At 36.5% G+C, this 22,570-nt stretch overlaps 1 protein-coding gene across 1 annotated transcript in view; it reads right to left on the bottom strand.

The window, feature by feature from the left end:
- LOC137642622 (sec1 family domain-containing protein 1-like) overlaps positions 1 to 22,570 on the bottom strand; it is a 129,698-nt gene that overhangs the window by 63,904 nt on the left and 43,224 nt on the right. The window contains exons 3-8 of the mRNA XM_068375332.1: positions 18,743 to 18,956; positions 14,880 to 14,967; positions 13,739 to 13,828; positions 12,542 to 12,692; positions 6,733 to 6,950; positions 1,114 to 1,332 (exon numbers count right to left, since the gene is read on the bottom strand). Coding sequence (XP_068231433.1) covers positions 1,114 to 1,332; positions 6,733 to 6,950; positions 12,542 to 12,692; positions 13,739 to 13,828; positions 14,880 to 14,967; positions 18,743 to 18,956 — 980 coding nt within the window. The remainder of the gene's footprint in view (positions 1 to 1,113; positions 1,333 to 6,732; positions 6,951 to 12,541; positions 12,693 to 13,738; positions 13,829 to 14,879; positions 14,968 to 18,742; positions 18,957 to 22,570) is intronic.

Here is a 22,570-nt window from a genome sequence, read left to right as displayed (position 1 = left end):
TCTCCAACCATTCAAGTACAGTCACACACCCCTCCTTCAACATCTCAGCTCTCACACCATCCATACCAGATGCTTTTCCTACTCTCGTTTCATCTAGTGCTCTCCTCACTTCCTCTATTGTAATCTCTCTCTCATTCTCATCTCCCATCACTGGCACCTCAACACCTGCAACAGCAATTATATCTGCCTCCCTATTATCCTTAACATTCAGTAAACTTTCAAAATATTCCGCCCATCTTTTCCTTGCCTCCTCTCCTTTTAACAACCTTACATTTCCATCTTTCACTGTCTCTTCAATTCTTGAGCCAGCCTTTCTTACTCGCCTCACTTCTTTCCAAAACTTCTTCTTATTCTCTTCATATGAATGACCCAATCCCTGACCCCACCTCAGGTCAGCTGCCCTCTTTGCCTCACGAACCTTGCGCTTTACTTCCACATTTTTCTCTTTATATTTTTCATACTTCTCTATACTATTACTCTGCAGCCATTCTTCAAAAGCCCTCTTTTTCTCTTCCACTTTTACCTTCACTCCTTCATTCCACCATTCACTGCCCTTCCTCATGCTGCCTCCAACAACCTTCTTTCCACACACATCACTTGCAATCCCAACAAAATTTTCTTTTACTAACTTCCACTCCTCCTCTAAATTGCCAGTTTCTCTCACTTTCACTTCGTTATATATCATGTTCAACCTTTCCTGATATGACACCCTAGCAGTACCAGCTGAACTCGGTTGAGTCCCTTGTTAGGCTGGGAGGAACGTAGAGAGTAGAGGTCCCCTTTTTGTTTTTGTTTCTTTGTTGATGTCGGCTACCCCCCAAAATTGGGGGAAGTGCCTTGGTATATGTATGTATGTATTACTGGTTCTTAGCATGAATGAAACAAAACTGCTGGTATGCCACATCATAAAGTTTGAGAAGCGCTGCTCTATATGATTGATGGATTTATCATGAAATAATATTTTGAAGGAAGCTAGACATCTTTATAACCTGACCATATTCCCATGCAGTACAAAAACTTACCAACTAAGCAGTAGTAATTTTTCATTATTTCTATTATGCCTTATGCATCTAACATTTACAATGAAGAAAAGTGAAATCAATAACAACTTACCCATAGCAATACTCATATGTTTATCTATATTTGCTTTTTTCTTCAACAACTCTGGCAGAGAGGTAATAGCGGAAGTTAATTTTGCTGTATTATCACTAAGGAGGTCGATGACATCTTCATCTGGTATATCATTTTTTAAGCTCTTTAAATGTGTCTCGGCTGTCTTATAGTCTTCCAGCTCCTTCTCAACAGCTGCTGCAACATCAGGAAATGCACTACCTGATGAAAAGAGAATGAAGCCATGAATTTTAATAAGTTCTATGTTATATAAGAGCACACTCCACAAACAAAAAATCAACACAAAAGATAAGACAGTCAGGACAAAAGAGGAAACTATCATAAAAACTCAATTCAATATAAAAAGTCTGTACAAATTTTAAGCTAATTATCTTGCATGAAAAATATTTGAAGAAAACCTATATATCCGACAAAAAACTAATATTTTTGGTTCAATAGCTTTGAGCCTTCAAATATTACTAAAATTTTGCCAATTTGGCAGGCAAACCAAATGACAACTTACAGATAAAAGCATTAAAAAACTTGTAAATAATGTGTGAGTTTTCCTGCTTAGGTTCTGATATCTCCCCTTGCCAAATGTTCTATCAATTACAGTACAGTACTTAAATAACACAAATTTCTAAATACTCCAATTAGACCTGTTATTAACATTCATCCACCATTACAAATGACAGTAAGAATTCTCTAGTTCAGATCTCAGCAGATTGAAAATTTTTGTAAATTGGTACAAATCAGCCAACGTATTAGATTTATCATTATTAACTTAATATCAAGACCATATATATTCTAATCTTATTATCATCATCATCATTACTATTACAAGATGAGCAGAAACCCTAGTTGGGAAAGTGGAATGTTACAAATTCAAAGGTCCAAATAAGGAAAGAACAAATATAAAAAATAAAGATGAACAACAATATTAAATACTGTACATAATGAAAATTATAAAACATAACTTGTGTCAATCTGCTCCCCAAAAAAAGATTTGCTCCAAGTTGGAACTTCTGAAGTTCCAAAGATTCAATTGTTGATAACGAAGACATTCCAAAGTATAGTAACAGCCGGACTAAACTAGAGTGCCGAGAAATACTGAGCTTACTAGTGAAAAGGCAAGATTGTTAAATTAAATGCATAATTACTTCTACTTTGTGGATGGTATAGTCTGGGAAGATCTAAATGCAAGGGATACATGGATTTGGCAGGATCCTTTCTGGAAACAATTATAGAAAATCAAAATGGTTTAGAAAATTTGCTGTTCGGAGCATATTAAAGTCTCCACAAATAGTCACATGAAGCATGAGGAGTTTTTGGCATAGATGACAAAATTGGGGCAGTTCAAGTTGATTGCTCCTCAGCAGTAATGACCAGGGTAGATCTGACAAGAAGTCATAGGTACATAGACCATTCTCTCTGGAACTGTTAGGGGGTGATAAGTCTACTTGGCATTCCTACACGCTCTGAACTTAGTGATTACATTTCTTATTAGAGTAATCGGGGGGGAAGGTGTAAATATTGAGATTCAACCAAATTCATGACATCGACTGTCCATGCTAGATAGTCCGTACCAGATGAGCAAAACATTTTCAATCTACAGTTGAGAGAATTGGCAAACATGTATACATTGGGTCTTTTTCAAAACCTTCACGGCAGAAGTTTATCTCATCTACTCAGCTGGTCTACTAGTACTGTATGTTCATTCTTCATAAGTAATTGAGGAGTCAGAGGCATATTTCTCACTTCTGTCCAGCAAAGAAGGGAGCTATTGAGCAAAGAGGAGGAGAAACGTGAACTTGATGTCCCCTTGTTTATGAAAATAGTATAGTACTGTTGTAGTGTCTGTGAGAAGAGCTAATATCTTCCAAACACTAAATCTTCATCCAGAATTACGGCCTTTAAAACCAGCAGAATTGTTAAGGCAATTGGTGTAAAAATTTACTTTTCCTGGGACCCATAGACCAAACAGATGGTGATTGTCCAAGTTTTTACTCTAGTCCGAGTTGGATGGGTCGAAGAATAAAATGAAATGTGAGAACCAGATTACCAGTTTGATGTACGATACATGACTCTTGTCTCACATGACATTTTGTCTAGATCAAGAAAGAGGGGGGTGTGTGTGGAAAAGAACAGACTTGGGCCAGAAGACTATCCTAACACTCCTTCAGATGGAACGGTAGCTGTCTTATTCTTAGTTGATGTTGAGGAGAGACCTTCCATAAGGAGGCTATGGCACCTAGAAGGTTCATCTACCTTTGAGTAGAAAGGTTAATATGTGCTGAATTCCTCTATAAATCTCAGTAAGGTATCTACACACCTCCCTGACAGAAAAGCTTTAAAAAAGGTCTATTCCCATCTCCAAATAAAGAAGTGATCGCGTTGGAATACAGAATCCCAAATTTGGACATGATATAAAATAAAATTCTTACCCCTCAAAATCCCAGCAAGAGAACTTACATGGGGTTGCCAGTCCTCTAGACATAAGAAAACTTGAATACCTTGAGATGAAACATTTGACTACTAGAGCCATAACTCTGGTGAAGAATTGAGGACTTGCTTTTAGGCCAAACCCCAGGCTCTAGAATTGGTGTCTATTCCAGGAAGAAGAATCTCAAAATTTTGTTCAAATCCAGATGATTGGGGACGTGACGATACACTTTCAAAAGATCAATGAAGAACATTCAATCATTCTTTTGGACTGCGGAAAAGATGAATGAGTTTAACTCCACCAAGAACATCGTGAGAATGAGAAACTTGAGGTTTGAAATGTCAAGGATCAGTCTTCAGCCTCCTGATGCTTTCGCAACCATAAATATTTGGGGAAAATTATGGAAATTTCATAGCTGGCACTTTTTAAAAGTGAAGTTCTTTACTTATAAAACAGGCATGAGCTCAAGTAGCTATTACTGTAAAAATAGATGACTAACAGAGAAGTAGCTAAAGGAGAAAATGTTGATAGAGAAAGACAAGACTTTTCACTGAGAGAAAGGCATCTTTTGTGCTTGTTGATATTTCAATGTTCAGCATAGGGCATGATTAAATTCTTTTTCTCTTACTGATTGCCACGGTTTAAGAGTTTTGAACTCTGCCTCTTACTCAGGCTGTGAGCAAATCATAAGTGAAGCTGCTCACAGGTCTGGTAACTGCTTGGATCTAGTACGGTATACACCGACTCCCCTAGTGTTATAACACGTAAATTTGGTTCCAACTAAGATGTCTGATCATGCTTTGGTTTCATTAGTAATTAAGACTAAGCCACCTGTCCCTGTTTTAGGACATCCCTGATCCCAATAGATGCCTGTCAGAGGCATAGGCATATCCATGAAAGGACATGTCTGCACCATATAGAGACCAAAACAAAGATCAGGATAACAATAGAAAAATTACCTTTGCCAGATACATGGCTGAATTAGTAGCACTGTTAAACCAAAAGAATAATTTTTTCAACAGTAATTCTTCTAGCTTTGAAATGACATTGATGACATACAGTCACAAAGCATTCCACATGAAAAGACATAAAAGGAGAAAGTATATAAAAGACAGACATGGAAAAATTAAATCATGAAAATATAGATACTGCACAGAAATGAGGGAGGCAATATTTTGAAGATATTTTCATTGAAGAAAATCAATATAACCTAAAGGGGGATAGCATAACAGGAAGAATGAAAAACAGCCTTGTAATACAGTAATGGTAAGGAAAGGAAAAAAAAAAAAAAAAGAGAGATGCACTAAAATGTAGAATTTATAAATCAGAACTGAACCCTTTGCTGCTTATTATAGTAACAGACGAGGATATAAAAGAGTACAGAAAAGATGCCCTTGAAAAATGCTTTATGCAGATGGCCAATCTTAATGGCAGAATTGAAGCAAGTTGCCTTGGGAATGTTTAATACTTAGAATTGGATGGAGATGAAAAACCCTAAAAATCAACATAGGCCAAAAAATCTAATTGAAGGATTACTAGAGATGGGAAAGCAACAATGAAATTATTGTGAAAAAGGTTTCAGGAGAAATTCTGTAACATGTTGAGAATGACACAGCTGGTGTCTTGAAAGGTACTCTTAGGCTCCAAAACATACAGGACAGAAGAGATTTTTAATGTCTTAAATATATTAGAGGAGCAAATGGGGACAGATGGAGAGTAAAAACTATGCTGTAATAAAGAAGACCATTTCGGTTACATTGGAAGCAAATTGTATTGTGGAGCATGAAATTACAGGGTTAGTGAAAAAAGAGCAGTTGAAGCATGGAGAAAATTGAGATAGATAGACAACTTGCAAAAAATAATTTCTAGTGCATGAGATTTGTACAACTCTTATAAAGCAGAAACATGGTTAGTGACAATGAAAAATTGTGAGATTTTGAAAGTGTTATGATATAATATTAAGATTCACAGCCAGAGTTATATTTTGGATATCTAAGATTTCATGGATTTAGGTGGAATAATTGGTGAGAAATTTTAATGATATGGAAGTAGAGTAGCACAATAAAACCTTCAGGAAGGCACAAAACATGATGGGTCTTCAGGCAAAATGGATAAAAAAAAGGATATTGAAAAGAAATAATTTTCTATCTACCAGAAAGGAAAAACATGAAGCAGAAATATTCATAATGACTTTCAATATCTTCAGCTCAACTCACCACAACACCTAAGAATTAACCTGACTGGAAATGAGACTCAAATGCCTGTTCTAATTAGTCAAGCACTTATGGCAATTAGAAAATCTTTCCGCTTGGAATATATCTTGACATCCTACCTCATCAGAGTAGCATACCGGACCTCCTTAACTTCATAGCCAGACTAGAAACTCATCAAGATACTGTATAGCTTTTTTCCTGTTGGTATATGTTCACCTCAGTTCATACAGAGTTAAAGAATCACTGGACTAACATACAGACTTAATATAATTTTTTCAAAGAAATACTCTTTACCTTGGCAATGAAAGACCTTGCATAGAACTTTGCCAGTAAAAGAATCAATTCATTGAATGATCTAAAACCTCCAAGATCTGAAGAAACACACCTAAGATAATTCTTAGTACAGTATCCTTACACTTACAGAGATATATATAATTACTTTTGTTGATAAGTGTCAAGAAAATTACCAGACAATCAACGTACAAGTACAGAAAACTACACCTAACAGTATCTAATTATTCTACTATATTCAACAAGGTCAAGGCATCATCTCCAAATAAAAGCAAATAAAATTGTACAAACATTAGTGTTTAGCAATAAATATTACATTCACTGTACACCCGACCCCTATGTAACACAATACTGTATAGAAAAGGATAATAAAAGTAATCTTGAAATCGATAAAATAAAACCGTAGAAAACGGATGCTGAATGAATTTCAGTGCCACACACACACATACCACATCAATAAAGAGCACTTATTCTACACAGGCTAAGAAGTGAGAGCTATTGGCAGGGGAGACTGCACAACAAATACAGACAAAAGGCTTATCCAATCTCCTGCAAGCAATATACAGTACACCATTTCAATTGGAGATTAGCACTTTTTACTTACCATTAGTAGATTTTTTTGCATTTTCCAAAAATTGCTAAAGCAAGCAAGTAGAACATGAATAAAAAACTTACCTTTATGCAAGCTCCAGAATCCATCAGAATTATTTAGGTCATATTCCTTTGTCTTGGTTCTATTGGTAGCGTGTGTTTCATCATTCTCCGTTATGGTTACTCTGTTCAAACTCAGATTAAGAACATCATGAGTGAGTGCTTGGTACGTCCATGTATGATGTAAAGGAGTGGCTAAATCGACACCTCTATCGACTAAAACTAACAGAGGGCGTTGAAAACTGAAAAAAATAGAAGTTAATTCTCAATACTAATGGTCACAAGATTTGCCATCACAGGAGGGTAAATAAAATATGAAATTCACTCTGAAAGCAGAAGGAAAATTACATTAACGATAACTAAACTTTCAAAACATAGTCCATAGATATATTGACAAAAAATTAAATCTATTAGTATGACATGTTATCCAGACAGAGTCAAGAACCCTAGCTCCAAATATAATAAACATAATCCAATAATTAATATTCAAAATATGATAAATTTGGAAGTAATTTGTATTTGTCCAAACTCCATAAACCTGAGTTCTCTAATTATGATATATGTTTCAGCGTCTCGCTGGTTTAGCCATGAAAACTTTCATGTGAGGTGTCAACGACCCTCTTCTATTTAACAAGGTATCGGTGGGTAGACCAAACTTCCCGCTCACACACCCACCCAGAGAGAACCCTTCATTTTTTATTGTAAGCAGGATTTCTTGGGGAAAGGTGATGGCGAGACAAGTATGTGTAAAGAGCTCAGGTTTGTATAGTTTGGAAAAATACATATGACTGCCAAATTTGTCATTTGCTCCTTCACAAATACAAGCCTTTGTTCTTTATTTAGGAGACTCACCTCTAAATGGGTGGAAGTCCAATTCCATCTGGCTGGAATATTTTGCCCCAGATACAAATCCAAGCTCAATAGAGCCTAGAAAGAGTATCCTGACACCTCATGAAACCTCAGCCTGTCAAAGCTTGGGAGTTAATGGCCTGAGTAACCATGGTGAGTGAGTGGAAACTTGCATTGTGACTTGACCAATGAAGTATATGTAGTAATTAAACAGTCACCTACTGTATACTAGCGCCTAGACAGAGCCCAACTCCCCCTCGCAGGGGGTTTGGCAATATAACAAATATACAAATATTTCCGACTACAAAGCTAATATGGCGCTTACCCGCAGTTGGAAGGAAGCCAGCTTGCAGAGTCTACAGATGCTGTGTCCCAAGAGAAGGGAAGATGAAGAAAGAAAAGGAAATTCATTCTATCAATTCATCCTACACTCAAACTGTGTAACTACTGCCCATAACTGACTGCTACTAGTTCTGCAAGGGAGCTAAACCACTTGTTGAGCAGCCACCACAGGTCCGAGGGTGAATATTTCTAGAGATCTGCGAGGGTAATGGGCAGTGAAGGTGGTTTGCCTCTTCCATACACCTGCTTGGAGAACCTGCACCACAGAGAAGTTTCTCTTGAACGTTCTTATGCCACTGACGTAGCGAGCTCTTGGTCTTCTACCCTGTGTTAAGAGGGTGAGGATCGAGTGTGCAGTGAATGACTTGCTGAATCCAAGAGGAGACGGTGTTCTTGGTAATCCTCCTCTTGACCCTGACCGTGCTCACAAGCAGGCGTCTGATCTGGAGGCGAGCTCTTTTGGGTTTCTTGAGATAGTGCCTTAATGCTTTTACATGACATAGTAACAGTTGGTCAGGATCATCAGTTACTTCCTGAAAACTAGAATTCTAGAAGGGCCCGAAACTAATGTCAGCTAAACCGGATTTTGAGTCTTGGCAACAAACTCAGGGATGAAGCCGAGTGTTAATTGCCCCTATCACCTTGAATGGGCAATGTCGCAGGAGAGACCATACAACTCACTAACCCTCTGGGCCTGATCTGATGCTCAACTTAACAGTTCAGAAGGTTCTACTTTCAGGGAACATAACACTTTCACTATGTTCCAAGGAGGTGGTCTCACTTCCAACTGAAGTCAGGTAAGCTCGAAACTCTGTATGAGCATGGACAATTATGTCAAGGAGGAAACGTCAACTCCTTTCAGTCGAAAGACTAGGCTTAAGGCTAAGCAATAGCCTTACACCACCAAGACTGAGCAGAACTTTTCCTCCCAAAGGTACAATAAAAACTCGGCAATTAGAGGTATAGTGGCTTCGACTATCCACTTCGCCTGGTAGATGATGATAGACAACCTTCTGAGGTATCCAGAAAGCTGTTTTGCCACTGCATCATGGAAAATCTGCATGTGGTTGTTGAAGAAGGTCGTGTAGGGGAGGCAGCTCCCTCAGATTGATTGATTAATTTGAAGTTTTCTGGCATCCTGATCAGCTCCCTCGGAACCTCTGACGGCAGAATGGGTACCATTTTGCTTGTTGCCACACTGGAGCTATCAGAGTCATCGACAGGTTGTAAGATGATCTCACCTTGTTGAGGAGTTTCCTCATTAAGCAGAATGGGGGGAGTCCATAAATGTCCTGAAAGTCCCACAGATGTTGGAAGGCATCCTGAAAGGCAGCCTTTGGGTCTGGTACTGGCAAAAAGTACATAGGAAGTTTCCATTTGAGAGACATCGCAAACAGGTCTATCATCAGTGAACCCCACAAAGTCAGGACTTTGTTGGCGCATCTCAGAAGTTAAGACCACTTGGACCAAACTACTGTATCTGAGTCCTCCTGCTCAGATTGTCTGCCAGAATGTTCTTGCCTGGAATGAACCAGACTGATAGGGAGATCAAATTGTCTTTCCATCTATCACAGGATTTTCATGGCTAGATGGCAAAGCTGCTGTCAAAAAGTACCTCCTTGTTTGTTTAGATATGTGTTGTAGCTCATTAACTCTATGGAGTGACATGAAAGGAGCTGTTGGAAATGTTGAAGGGCTAGAAAGGCTGCCCTCATTTCCAGGTTTATGTGGCACTGTCAATCGGGAGCAGACCACAGCAGGGAGGCTACGTGCTGTGAAAGTTGATTCCTCCACCCTTCTTTTGAGGCATTTGTGAAGAGCATCAAGTCCTAGGGAAGAGAGAGAAGATCTACCTCTTTGTGAAGGTTTGAATCTTGGACCACCAACTTTACTCTCTCTTTTGCTCTTATCCTATCGGAACTAGAAATTCTGGAGGGTCCCTGATTTGACACCAAATGGTCTTCAGGTGCCACTGGAGTGATGGAATGTGAAGGTAGCCGTTGGCGACTAGACATTCCAGGGATGTCAGGTACCCCAACAGGCACTGCCACAGGTGAGCTTGCAGCAAACCTTGCAAGAGGAAGGGTCGAGTCGCAATCATGAATCTCTTGTTCTTGCTTTGTGATGGAAATACTTTTCCTAGTTGGGCGTACATTTGCATTCCTAGATATACCAGGTTCTGAGATGGCTGCAGAGAGAACTTCTCGAAATTCACCATGACCCTCAGGTCAAGGCAAAAAGTGAGAAGTATGTCTCAGTGAAGTAGATTGGTCTCCACCGAGTCTGGAAAAATCAAAGAATCGTCAAGGTACCACAGTACATTAGCATGGGCCCAGGCTGAGACTAGACTCTAGAGCGAACACTCTTGTGAACATTTGTGGAGCTGTCAACTGGGCGAAGTAAAGCACCCAAAACTGGTACAGTATATCTTTTCGTGTAGCACGAATCTCAGATACTTCCTTGATAACGAATAGATAGGGATCTAGAAGTACGTGTCATTAAAGTCCAGTATGACCATGAAGTCCCCTGGTCTGAAAGATGGTCAGACCGCTCTGCAGTCTCCATTTTGAATGAAGTCTGATGAATAAACTTGTTCAAGATAAAGAGGTCAATGACTGGTCTGCAGCTTCCAGAAGCATTCTCTACAAGAAAGTCGACTGAAGAAACCTGGGGACCCGTCGACCTCTTGAAGAGCGCTCTTCTCCAGCACGGTCTGGACTTGCCCTAAGGACGAGATCCTATGTTGATATCTTCATGAAGGAAGAAGACATCATTGGACAATGTGTCAGAGGAGGGTGAGAATTGGTGAACGGGATGCAGTACCCTGCTCAGAGGATCTTGACCATCAAGGTTTGGCCTCACGGTACTCCTACCTCTGCCACCTGTGCCTCAGGAACTCTCCCACCAGTGGTTGGGCAGGAGGAATGGCCCCCTAGTGGGAGTGTCCGAGTTTTCCAAACTTTCCTCCAGTTCCACGTGCCCTTTTACCCTGAAAGGGCCGTTGGGGATTCAAAGACTTATTGCCGTTGGACTGCCTAGAGGCCTCATTCGTATTTTCCTCAGCCTATCTAATCCCTGGTGATGATTTTGGCATAGCTGGTGCTAAAGAAGAGGGATGAGCTCTATAAGTTAAGAGGGAGGTTGTGAAATTGAAGTTGAAAGAAAGATTAAAGCAACTTTTGGGAAGTGGAGGAAGATAGCAATAATGTTATGTGATAACAAAATACCCATGAACTTAAAAGTCAAGATCAATAGCAAAGTAATAAAAGCAGTCTTAATGAATGGATCGGAAAGGTGAGCTCTAAGATTAAAAGAAGCAAAGCTCGAGAGAACAAGACGAGAATAGTGAGGTGGATTATGGGAATATTACTGCTTGAAAGATTGGAAAATGATGAAATAAAAGGAATGACAGGCACAGTAAATATTAGAAGAGGTGATAAGAGTATCACGATTGAGATGGTCTGGGCATGTGTTGAGGATGATTGGTGGGGAGGGAGTGAGGAGGGCTTGGGAGGAACCTGTTGGGGGGAAGATAGAGAGGGAGGCACAGAGCTAGATGGTGAGATAAGGTGAAGGATGGTCTGGAGAAAAGTGGTTTAGTGGAAGAGGATGCCTTTGATAGACGGCATTGGAAAGGGGGCATCAGACAACTGACCCTTTAATGTGGGGATAATGGTCTGAAGGACAAAGAGAGAGCAAGGCTTGTAATGAGGGTATTAACTCTATAAACTGCTGTGTACCAGCGGAAACTTAATTAATTGGTGCACTAGAACCACTAGGCAAAACAGGATAAGTTAGCCTAGAATTTGGATCAGGGCAGGTTAGGCTAGCATAACTAATAACTAGACTTCTTAGAATGCATAAAACCCCTGAGAGCACAATAACAGTCTGAGCTGTTATCACCATCACCACCACCACTGTAATCCCATAGCCTAGTCTTCTCTGGATTTTCCCCTGAGCTTTAAAAGAATCTTTTTTTTTACATTTAGTCATTCATGCAAACTAGTTAAGCTATAAGCTGTACACATCATTAACACACTCAGAACAATAGTTGTCTAAATCCCAAAGCTGCCCTTGACTAGACACAATGGTAACGAGGATCTTTTATCATCTAGCAACTAACTCCTAGAACATTTAATGAAAGAATGAATATCAAATCCAGAAGACATCCCACATTAATCAGAAGCTAAATGACAAAGCTAAACACCCTAAAACACAATTTAGATTCAAGGAGGAATGACAGCAGACCAGAAAAATAATGAAGAGATGATTAAAATGGCATTCTTAGTGAGCTTGCCAAAGCACTTACTGCCACACATCACCATATTACCACAATAAACCACTAGAGGGTCTGGATTATTGAAAGAATTGGTAAGATAGATGTTGACCTTTCAGCTAGCTTCAAGAAGGAAACCAAATAATCTCCAGGTTTAGATTCATAAAAATAATAAGCAAAACATTGAGGCAAGGGCAGCAAGGTGACTTATTTGCCAGTCACATACATCAAGGTCTTACACTACCTAGATCCATATTTGGCCTGGTGGAAATTTTCTTCTTCTTTGTATGGTATTTGAAAGGGTCCAATGACAGCGGGATATGACTAAGCAAAGTGAAATAATTGCAGAAATCAAAATAACTTTACCTTAATTGTCCTGCAGCAAACGAATCTGTACTGAAACCAGTAAAAAAGGAATTTCTTGTATCACGCAAGTTCTCTCTTAATTTCTTGTCTAATCTTTCACCAACACTTTCAGCTGCATTTCCTCTTTGACAACGGATGATGGGAACCTGACCTGTTAAAAAAAAGAACATCTGAGTAAGTAATAAAAGATTTTAATTCAATCAACATTATAAATAAAAATTATGGATTTAAAGAGAAAGGACACTGCTAAATCATGAAAATTGTGATGTGCAGTTGCAAAACCATAAAGAAGTGGAGAGACGTTACAAAACCATAAAGAACAATATGTATACAGCCCTTCCTTCCAAATGTTGTAGTTTTTTTAATAATATAATCTGCTATTTGAGGGTGCTGAATGATCTCAACAATCATCAGTAGTTAAGGTTATACTCAAGCATACATTCCTTTGCCTATATAACATTGCAGCCCCTTTCTTTTATTAATTAATATTTTTCATTACAATAAATACTCTTATACATACCAAATATCCTTTATCTATTGATACCTCTGGCAATAAAGTAATGTTATTATTTCAATTTGTACGTCATTTTGCTAGAAGGATTACGCCAAAATCTACGAATAGATTCTTTTGTCCCCGAAGATCTACAGTATTGAGTGTAGGGATGGAAGTCACTTGCTCTAAGATTAATGAATTTACAGTATATGAAACAGCCCGTAATTTGTAATAAAAGTTCTTTTTCTATTAAATCTACACTAATTGCATATTAGATGATGAAAAAGCTTTATCTTCCCAGCTCAGTCCGCTGAATTCAGGAGTATCCCATTAGCCGATACTTACTAGTCTCAGCTATGATAAATTAAAATAATAGCATGTACCTGGGTAGCAACAAAAAGAGAACGATATATAATTGGGCAATCAAATAATCTACGATTACTTTAACTGTATAGCAATTCTATTCTTTCACATATAGGTCTATGGTATTATATGCTGAGGTGACAGGCATCCAGAAAGGAATCTAACTGCATTTACTCCATTCTGAAAGCTGACTGATTGAATAACAAAGGTAAATTACACGATCTTAATTTAATAAAAAGCACAAACTTGACAGTTTATTCTGTATCCCAGTAAATATCTGATAAGGAATTGACACTCAATTTTTAAATGAACTGAAACAATATGGGTTATAAAAGTCTCACCTAAATTCACAAAAACCGAGAAGAGGCTATCAACAATGGAGTCCATAATGAGGTCAATGTCTGAATCTTTCACATCACCACGGTTTATTGCTGAAAAAAGATGGTGCATATTAATTCTACAATAATCCCCAAATAAATTTGTCTTTATGTTTAAAATTGTGAGGAAAATTACTGCTATAAGCTCATACTTATGCCTACTACACACATTCAACCAATCTCTACAAAAATAATTCTGAAGCCCAATTTCTTTAACAAGAATTTTTTAGAGAAAAATTGCTACTACTTATTTTAATACTTATCGATTTTTATCTTTCAAACATGGAAAAATGGTGAATTTTATAGCCTATAATCTGTATGTTCACGTTTTGAAAAAACAAAAAGCTTCCATATGAAAAAGTCACCTTTGAAAGTGATTTCTGTACATTGATAAAACAATACATATAAGAATAAACAAACATGCTAAGAAAATTCCACTTGAATTTTTTTGGAGAAAAACTGCTACTACTTAATTTAATACTGATCAATTTTTATCTTTCAAACATGAAAAAATGGTGAATTTTATAGCCTATTTTTTGAAAAAAATAAACAGCTTCCATATGAAAAATAGTCTCCTATGAAATGGATTTCTATACATTGATAAAACAATACATATAAGAATGAATAAAAATGCTAAGAAAATTCAAAAGAACAACTTTTAGAGCATAGAATTCTCTTTCAAATGGTTTTCAAATGAAGAAAAATATTGAAAAAAACAATTTAGTAGGAGTTTGAAGTAACCACAAAACAACATTGTTTTAATGGGTTCGAGTAGCTCACCATAAATGCAGTAGTAGTAAGTAATAATAATGGTAGCAGTAGTAGTTTCCTACACCTACTAACAATTATACATTGAGTTTTATTGGGATTCCCCTATCGGACCAATATACATTTACTTCTATCCACATTTTTCAGAAATATAGAAAAAAATAAATTCTCATAATTCATACAAGTTTAAAAGGATCATTTTATAAAAAAAAATAACAGTGAGTGATATGAAACAGGTATCAATAGAGTAGATACAGAATATGACCTCTGAAAACTATGTGAGATCAAAGTCATCTATTACTCACACTCCCAGATAAAAGGTAGGAGAATTACTTACCATAATATGAAAGAACATCTGATCCTTGATGTTTTAATGTAAACATGTCATCTTCCAAACAGATAAAATTTACATACTGATCATAAACCTGCAAGTAGAAATTAAACAAAATAAACATTCTGAAAAATACAATAAATTTTCAAAAAGTTGAAATAAAAAAAAAAACAAATTTCAAATACAGTATTGTATATACAGTAGTTTGCACTCCTCAGGAACAGTACTATGGTCTAGCCCATCCCAAATAAAAGGAATTCTGTAAATAAACCATAAACTACTTACATACATAAATATATTCACATGGATACATGAATATATTCATTTATATATATAATAAATATATGATAAATTTTGCACATTTAGACATATTTTCACATTCAAATAAGTCATATATAATACCTCAATGTCTGGATTCTTATACCTAGGGATCAGAGACCCAAGGGGGAATCTCTCAAAGACAATAGCCTCTGGCCAGCTGAGGAATTGAACCCTAGTCCAGGAAACTGGTATGACAGTGACATTGCATTTAGCCCGGAGAGATAAAAATCGTTGACAATTCTCCTGTACTTATAGCTGTCAAATTCATATATATATATATATATATATATATATATATATATATATATATACATATATATATATATATATATATATATATGTATATATATATATATGTATATATATATATATATATATATATATATATATATATATATATATATATATATATATATATATATATATATACACACAGTATATATATACATACATACTGTATATATATATATATATATATATACTGTATATATATATATATATATATATATATATACAGTAGGGTCCCAAATTAAGCGTGTTCGAATTACACGATTCCCCTTTTCCGCGATCGCTATTTTTCAAAAATAAATCTTCTGTATCTGCGAGGCTGTTCAAAGTTCGCGAGTCAAGCACTACAAAATGTATCAAATCTATTGTCTTTTTAAGTATATTGGTATCCCTAAATACGGTGATTTATAATAAATGTTACAAAACAATATTAACATTACATTTCATTAACATAATTTCATAATGAATAGCCTATTTAAGGATAAAATTCCACATCAACAATGAAATCAACTGTTAACTGTGCGAGTCCAGCTGACAAAATGTAAACAGAAATGTGGTTACGTTCTCGGCAATCTTTATCTTTCTCCAACCTTACGATAATTGTAATGGTAGTGTTAATGATGGTATATTAAAACATTATTTTTGTTTAGTACAGTATATTTAAAAGCCTTATTTTTCCCTCTGGACGTTCAAGGTTTTCACGAGTAGACTGGGTTCGTTTATCGGCAGTGAATAGCCTAAACTTCGGTAACGAGTCGTCAATATTTTGTCATATTTTAAACAGTATACATTTGATTTGCAAACATTGGTTTTGTAGAGTAGACGGTAAAATAAAATCGAGAGAGAGAGAGAGAGAGAGAGAGAGAGAGAGAGAGAGAGAGAGAGAGAGATTTGATGGCAGAAATCCCCCCCCTCTCTCTCTCTCTCTCTCTCTCTCTCTCTCTCTCTCTCTCTCTCTCTCTCTCTCTCTCCGTAAGAAATAAAACCATAGTTCACATATGGCAACTTGAGTTTAAGAATGAAATTAACATGAATATTGTTAGTTGTGGCGATCAATTCCTCGCTTCAGGGGGTACACGAAACAAAAACACGACATTCAATTACAACAGCTGATTCTCTCTCTCTCTCTCTCTCTCTCTCTCTCTCTCTCTCTCTCTCTCTCTCTCTCTCTCTCTCGTTATACAATACTTACAAATAGATGAAGAAACCAAAATCGGTTTTCTTGAAGTGTCAATTAAATACAAAACGAAAAAATTATACCGTGTATACATCCATTTCAATCATAGCTTAAAATACGGTAACCGATTTCGTCCGCAAACCACTATTTTTTAGGAAACACCATTCTATTCCAGAAAATTTTTACTCTTTAAATGTCAATTGCGCTATAATAAAACATGTACTTATGTTGTTAAATTTCGGGTGTGTTTTAAAAATCGAGTATTGCTAACTTATTTTTGTTTTACTTTTGGCTGTGATCACATCAGCTGATGTCTAGCTTCCGCGCGAATACAATAACAAAGAATTGTTTACACCATTTCTTAACTTATTCAAACCATCTATACAGTTAATACTACATAAACACCAATGTGTTATAACTTATCATATTTATTGTTTAGTACTTTAAAACCATCCTCTCTCTCTCTCTCTCTCTCTCTCTCTCTCTCTCTCTCTCTCTCTCTCTCTCTCTCTCTCACATCGAACGTTATAGCGGTAACCTAATTGTTCGGTGACTTTAAAAATAGGCCTAGTACTTTCTTCTTATACCTTTTTTGCATATGGATCCATAATTGAGGTGGGTACAAGTTGACTTATAACTGAAGTTAGGAAAAGTATTTTGGATATGGAAAGGACAATTATCTTTCGTAACAGTTTAGAATTAACGTAAGTTATCACTCTGTCATTAGCGGCAGTTTGCTATTGTGGATTAAACGCATAAAGAAAAAAAAATTTCCAGCTTTGCTACGAATTTAGGAATTTATATGGATACGGTAAGTAAAATATTTGTAATAACATAATGTTTACTAAATGTTTGTAATATCATTAGTTATGACTTAGATCATGTGTGTTTAATGCATTCGTTTGTTTATTATGATCGAAGATGGAGCGTAAACAAATGGAAGGTTTCCGTTTCAGGCGGCATCATAAAGAAAAACATTTCATAAATGGCATTCATTTCATTTATTTGAAAGTTCTAATAAAAAATAATTAGAACATTGGTAATAACAAATTCAACATATAATCTATACTTGGTAAAATTGCTGTCAATTCAAAAACACAGATGTATAAATGCGTCTGTTTCTTCGTTGTGATCAGAGATAAACGTAAACAAAACATTGGTTGTCGTTTTCTATTGTGCTTTTTAGCGTGTTTAGGAAACGCATGATATAAAATCGCCTTTATTTTGATAATTCTGGATTTTCAATCATACAACAAGCTAGTCTATAGAGTGATGGTTTTGCTATTCACCAGTTGTATTATACAATAGATATGACAAACATCAAAATTTGTCTGTACTGTATTTTGGGTTGTGTTATAACGGGAAATATATGGTGTTTACACTTATCCTGGTTGTAATTTTAACCATTTTTCAAGTTATTAGAACTTTAAAGTATATTAAATGTTTTATTTATTTACAAGAACAATTTGATATTATAAAGAAATACAGTATAGTACAAAGAAAGTATTGGAAATGGGTAGTAAACACATTTGAATAGGCAAATTGCTGGTTGCCATGGCCGCAATGGAATTATTTCTGTTAGTTGTGTGTTTCGAAATTCGCGATTTTCCATTTACACGAGGTCATTAATCGACAAAATTCTCGCATAATTCGGGACCCTACTGTATATATATATATATATATATATATATATATATATATATATATATATATATATATATATATATATATATATATATACATATATATATATATATACACACAGTACACTTTAGATAAATTGTAATGACCGTTCCAGCTTCACTGGAGTCATATTCATGTTAAAGGACAATGATTGGTTTGTATTTGAAACGAAACAAAAGTAAATTCAGGTGACTATTTTCAACAAAACATCCTGTCTGAACCAAGTTAGGCTGCTCCATCTCCATTGATAACATTCCTCCCTCTGAAGGATGAAAGGTTTGTATGTGTATACTTGTATGAACAGATTCAACTGACTGAACTTAAGACATCAATATAAAAAACACATACTGTACACTGTTATAATGAAGATTAGTGAATGAAAGTTCATCTGATAAATTACCTTTTTAATACTAGCCTGGCAGCCTGCTTGCAAGGCTGCAAGAGCCAAATCTTCCATTTTCTGACGACTAATGGGAGATATGAAATTTAGGTAATATGAGGAATAAATCCCATCAGTAAAATCTTGGCCGATTCGAATTAAATTTTCTTCCGTTGGTTGGCAAAAGTAAATAGCTGGGACATCTGGCACCTCCCCACGTTCACTGTGCAGCAACCTGAAGCGAGCCATAACAAATGTCTGTTACCACAAAATATAGAATTCATACAAGAAATTAAAGATCAAAATCCAGTACTGCAAATAAAAAAAATCACATGTAGCAAAGTTGAGAGATATGTAGATATCAATTCCAATAGAAATGTTTTATTGTGTACTGTACACTTTAAAAAAATATCATAAATGAAATCAGAAATTTTAAAGTAATTTGTACTTTTCCTAACTATACAAACATGAGACCGATAATCAGACCTTTCAACCCAACCTGAAACTTTTGCTAGAGATTAATAAACATAAAAGTGGAGATTTACAAACACATGCGGAAGATTCATAAACCGAAGGAATGAATTCTTATTTTGATAAAATTCAGCCAATAATTTTCAATACAGTATATTGTACTTTATGTAACTACTAAGAACATAAATGCACAATTTCATGAATAAACACCAAAATTAAAGGAAAATACATATTTATATCCATATGAAAAAATGGCCATGTTTATAGCCTGTTATACATATACTAATTGCACTGTATGTTAAAGGCAGAATATGAGTGATAATTTTTAACATTGTGTGCTCAATTATATGCACAAATAATTCACTGTTTGGTTTATCCTCATAGCAAGCTTATGGGTGAACTCATTCGTTTTTACAGGCAATAGGCGATTCTAATGTCCCTTCAATACTAAGACTGGCTTTCTGAGAGGTGAACACTGAACAGTTGTGTTCCAATAGATATAAAGCAAATAGAACCTCTGCCCTTATCACCTAAAAGGAAAACAGAAAAGTAGGAATTACATTTTCAACATTTATTTCCAATTTTTTATGATTTCCTTCCTCCCTTTATATAATAATGGATTACAACGACACTGTCTTTTCAACAGCCTAAAAAATTGCAAAGGAAAAGGCAAAATTTTATGTATACCAATAAATTGTAAAGTATTTCATTCTCTTCTCTTCCTTCCTTCCAATTATTTTCACTATTGCTTCTATTTCCATTACTTTCATTTTTTTTAACCCTTCATTTTAGGGTAGGCTTTCTCTTTTGCCTTCACCGCTCATTACGTAAACCATTTGTTCACCCAGAGGAATAAGCGCTCAAACCAGAAATTGTCCTCGCACATCATACCATACCATAGACATTCCCTTCTTTTGTTGATAGGATTTTGTTAAACATTTCCATGAAAATATTCCACGAAATAATCATAACAGAAAAATAAGCATTGGTAATAATTACGAACTTAAATAAAGTGTGGGAGACATTATCTAAATGCGGGAGAATTGAGTGCCAATGAGGAATGTGAGGGGTATTTTCAAAATGAGGGAGGCTCCCGTAAGATACGGGAGTGTTGGTAGGTCTGTTTTAATAGGAATATGACATCAGTGTTTGAATCTGTCACTAGACTTAACAAGGTAAAAATAGTTGGTCACTAGGTGGCGGGGAAGCTCCGCCAACCTGACAAATAGAGCAACCTTAACTTTGGCCTTTGGAATAGGTGCATGCTAGATGGTAGAGGTGGGCTGTGTAACGTAAAGGTCTCAGGTTTGTATAGTTAGGAAAAATACAAATTACTTTCAAAATTGTGATTTGCTCCTACACATAATACAAAATAAGGACCTTTGATAAGAGCCTTATCCTTAGGAGAGACGAAGTCTCTATGGCCGAACCTGGCTTGGTTAACTGACCCAGGAAATGTCAATTAACTTTTGTACTACAGAGGAGAAAAAGTTATGACTCCCATTAACCCCCTGAATTACTGAGCATAGGGATGGGACAGGATCTAGGGTAGGTCATTACCATAAATAGTCAGTGTGTAGGCATTATACGATTAATGAATGTGTATACAAGTTCATCTTCCACCTTGCTCAGGGGATGGGGGAAATACTTTGAATACAATTCATAATGGTAAAGAAAAGTCACTCTGGTGCATATCTTACTTGCATCTAGCATCTGGTTCAGCCACATGAATGAGCAACAGATGTACCCCAAGAGAGGGCAAGAAGAAATGAAAAGCTACCAGTCAATCTTACCCTTCACTCTAGACTTATATAGCAACTGTTATCTAAGACAAGATGCTTCCTGTCCTGTGAGGGAGCTGGGTTCATTACATCACCTGCTGAGCAGCTAATACCAGTCCAAGGTAACAGTATCCAGGGACCTGTGGGTACTTTCTCAAGAGGTAATGGGCTGTGAAGGTCATTTGACATTTACAGACTTAGTCTTCATGACCTGAGCCATATACAGATTCTTTCTGAAAGCTAAGGTAAAAACAATATTCCTGACTTTGTGAGCCCTTGTCCTCAAGGGTCCACCTCCTTGTGCATCATCTGGAGTACAGTAAATGTATCCAGCAAGTTTATCTGAAATACAATTTGTCTACAGTACAATTCACATGCAAGCAAACTGTCTAAAATACAATTTCTGAAATTTATTTGCACCAGCCGAATGTACATAAACATGAAGCCTCCACCACAGTTTCTTCTCAGTATGATATTTGAGTTGAGTTGAGTGTAGTTGGAAAAGTGTATGGTAGAATATTGATTAATAGGATTAAGGATAAAACAGAGGATGTAATCTTAGAAGTACAGGGTAGTTTTAGAAGAGGTAGGGGTTGTATGAATCAGACTTTTACAGTTAGGCAGATATGCGAGAAATATTTAGCAAAAGGTAAGGAGGTGTATGTTGCGTTTATGGATCTGGAGAAAGCGTATGATAGACTTGATAGGGAAGCAATGTGGAATGTGATGAGGTTATATGGAGTTGGTGGAAGGTTGTTGCAAGCAGTGAAAAGTTTCTACAAAGGTAGTAAAGCATGTGTTAGGATAGGAAATGAAGTGAGCGATTGGTTTCCCGTGTGAGTGGGGCTGAAACAGGAATGTGTGATGTCGCCGTGGTTGTTAAACTTGTATGTTGATGGAGTGGTGAGAGAGGTAAATGCTCGAGTGCTTGGACGAGGATTGAAACTGGTAGACGAGAATGACCATGTTGTTTGCGGATGATACTGTACTGGTTGCAGACGCGTAAGAGAAGCTTGGCCGATTAGTGACAGAATTTGGAAGGGTGTGTGAGAGAAGGAAGTTGAGAGTTAATGTGGGTAAGAGTAAGGTTATGAGATGTACAAGAAGGGAAGGTGGTGCAAAATTGAATGTCATGTTGAATGGAGAGTTACTTGAGGAGGTGGATCAGTTTAAGTACTTGGGGTCTGTTGTTGCAGCAAATGGTGGAGTGGAAGCAGATGTACGTCAGAGAGTGAATGAAGGATGCAAAGTGTTGGGGGCAGTTAAGGGAGTAGTAAATAATAGAGGGTTGGGCATGAATGTAAAGAGAGTTCTGTATGAGAAAGTGATTGTACCAACTGTGATGTATGGATCGGAGTTGTGGGGAATGAAAGTGACGGAGAGACAGAAATTGAATGCGTTTGAGATGAAGTGTCTAAGGAGTATGGCTGGTGTATCTCGAGTAGATAGGGTTAGGAACGAAGTAGTGAGGGTGAGAACGGGTGTAAGAAATGAGTTAGCAGCTAGAGTGGATATGAATGTGTTGAGGTGGTTTGGCCATGTTGAGAGAATGGTAAATGGCTGTCTGCTAAAGAAGGTGATGAATGCAAGAGTTGAT

The sequence above is a fragment of the Palaemon carinicauda genome, chromosome 6 (genome assembly GCF_036898095.1).
Source record: "Palaemon carinicauda isolate YSFRI2023 chromosome 6, ASM3689809v2, whole genome shotgun sequence".
NCBI lineage: Eukaryota > Metazoa > Arthropoda > Malacostraca > Decapoda > Palaemonidae > Palaemon > Palaemon carinicauda.
Note: the sequence above shows the minus strand (reverse complement) of the source record. Positions and strands in the feature narration are given on the sequence as shown.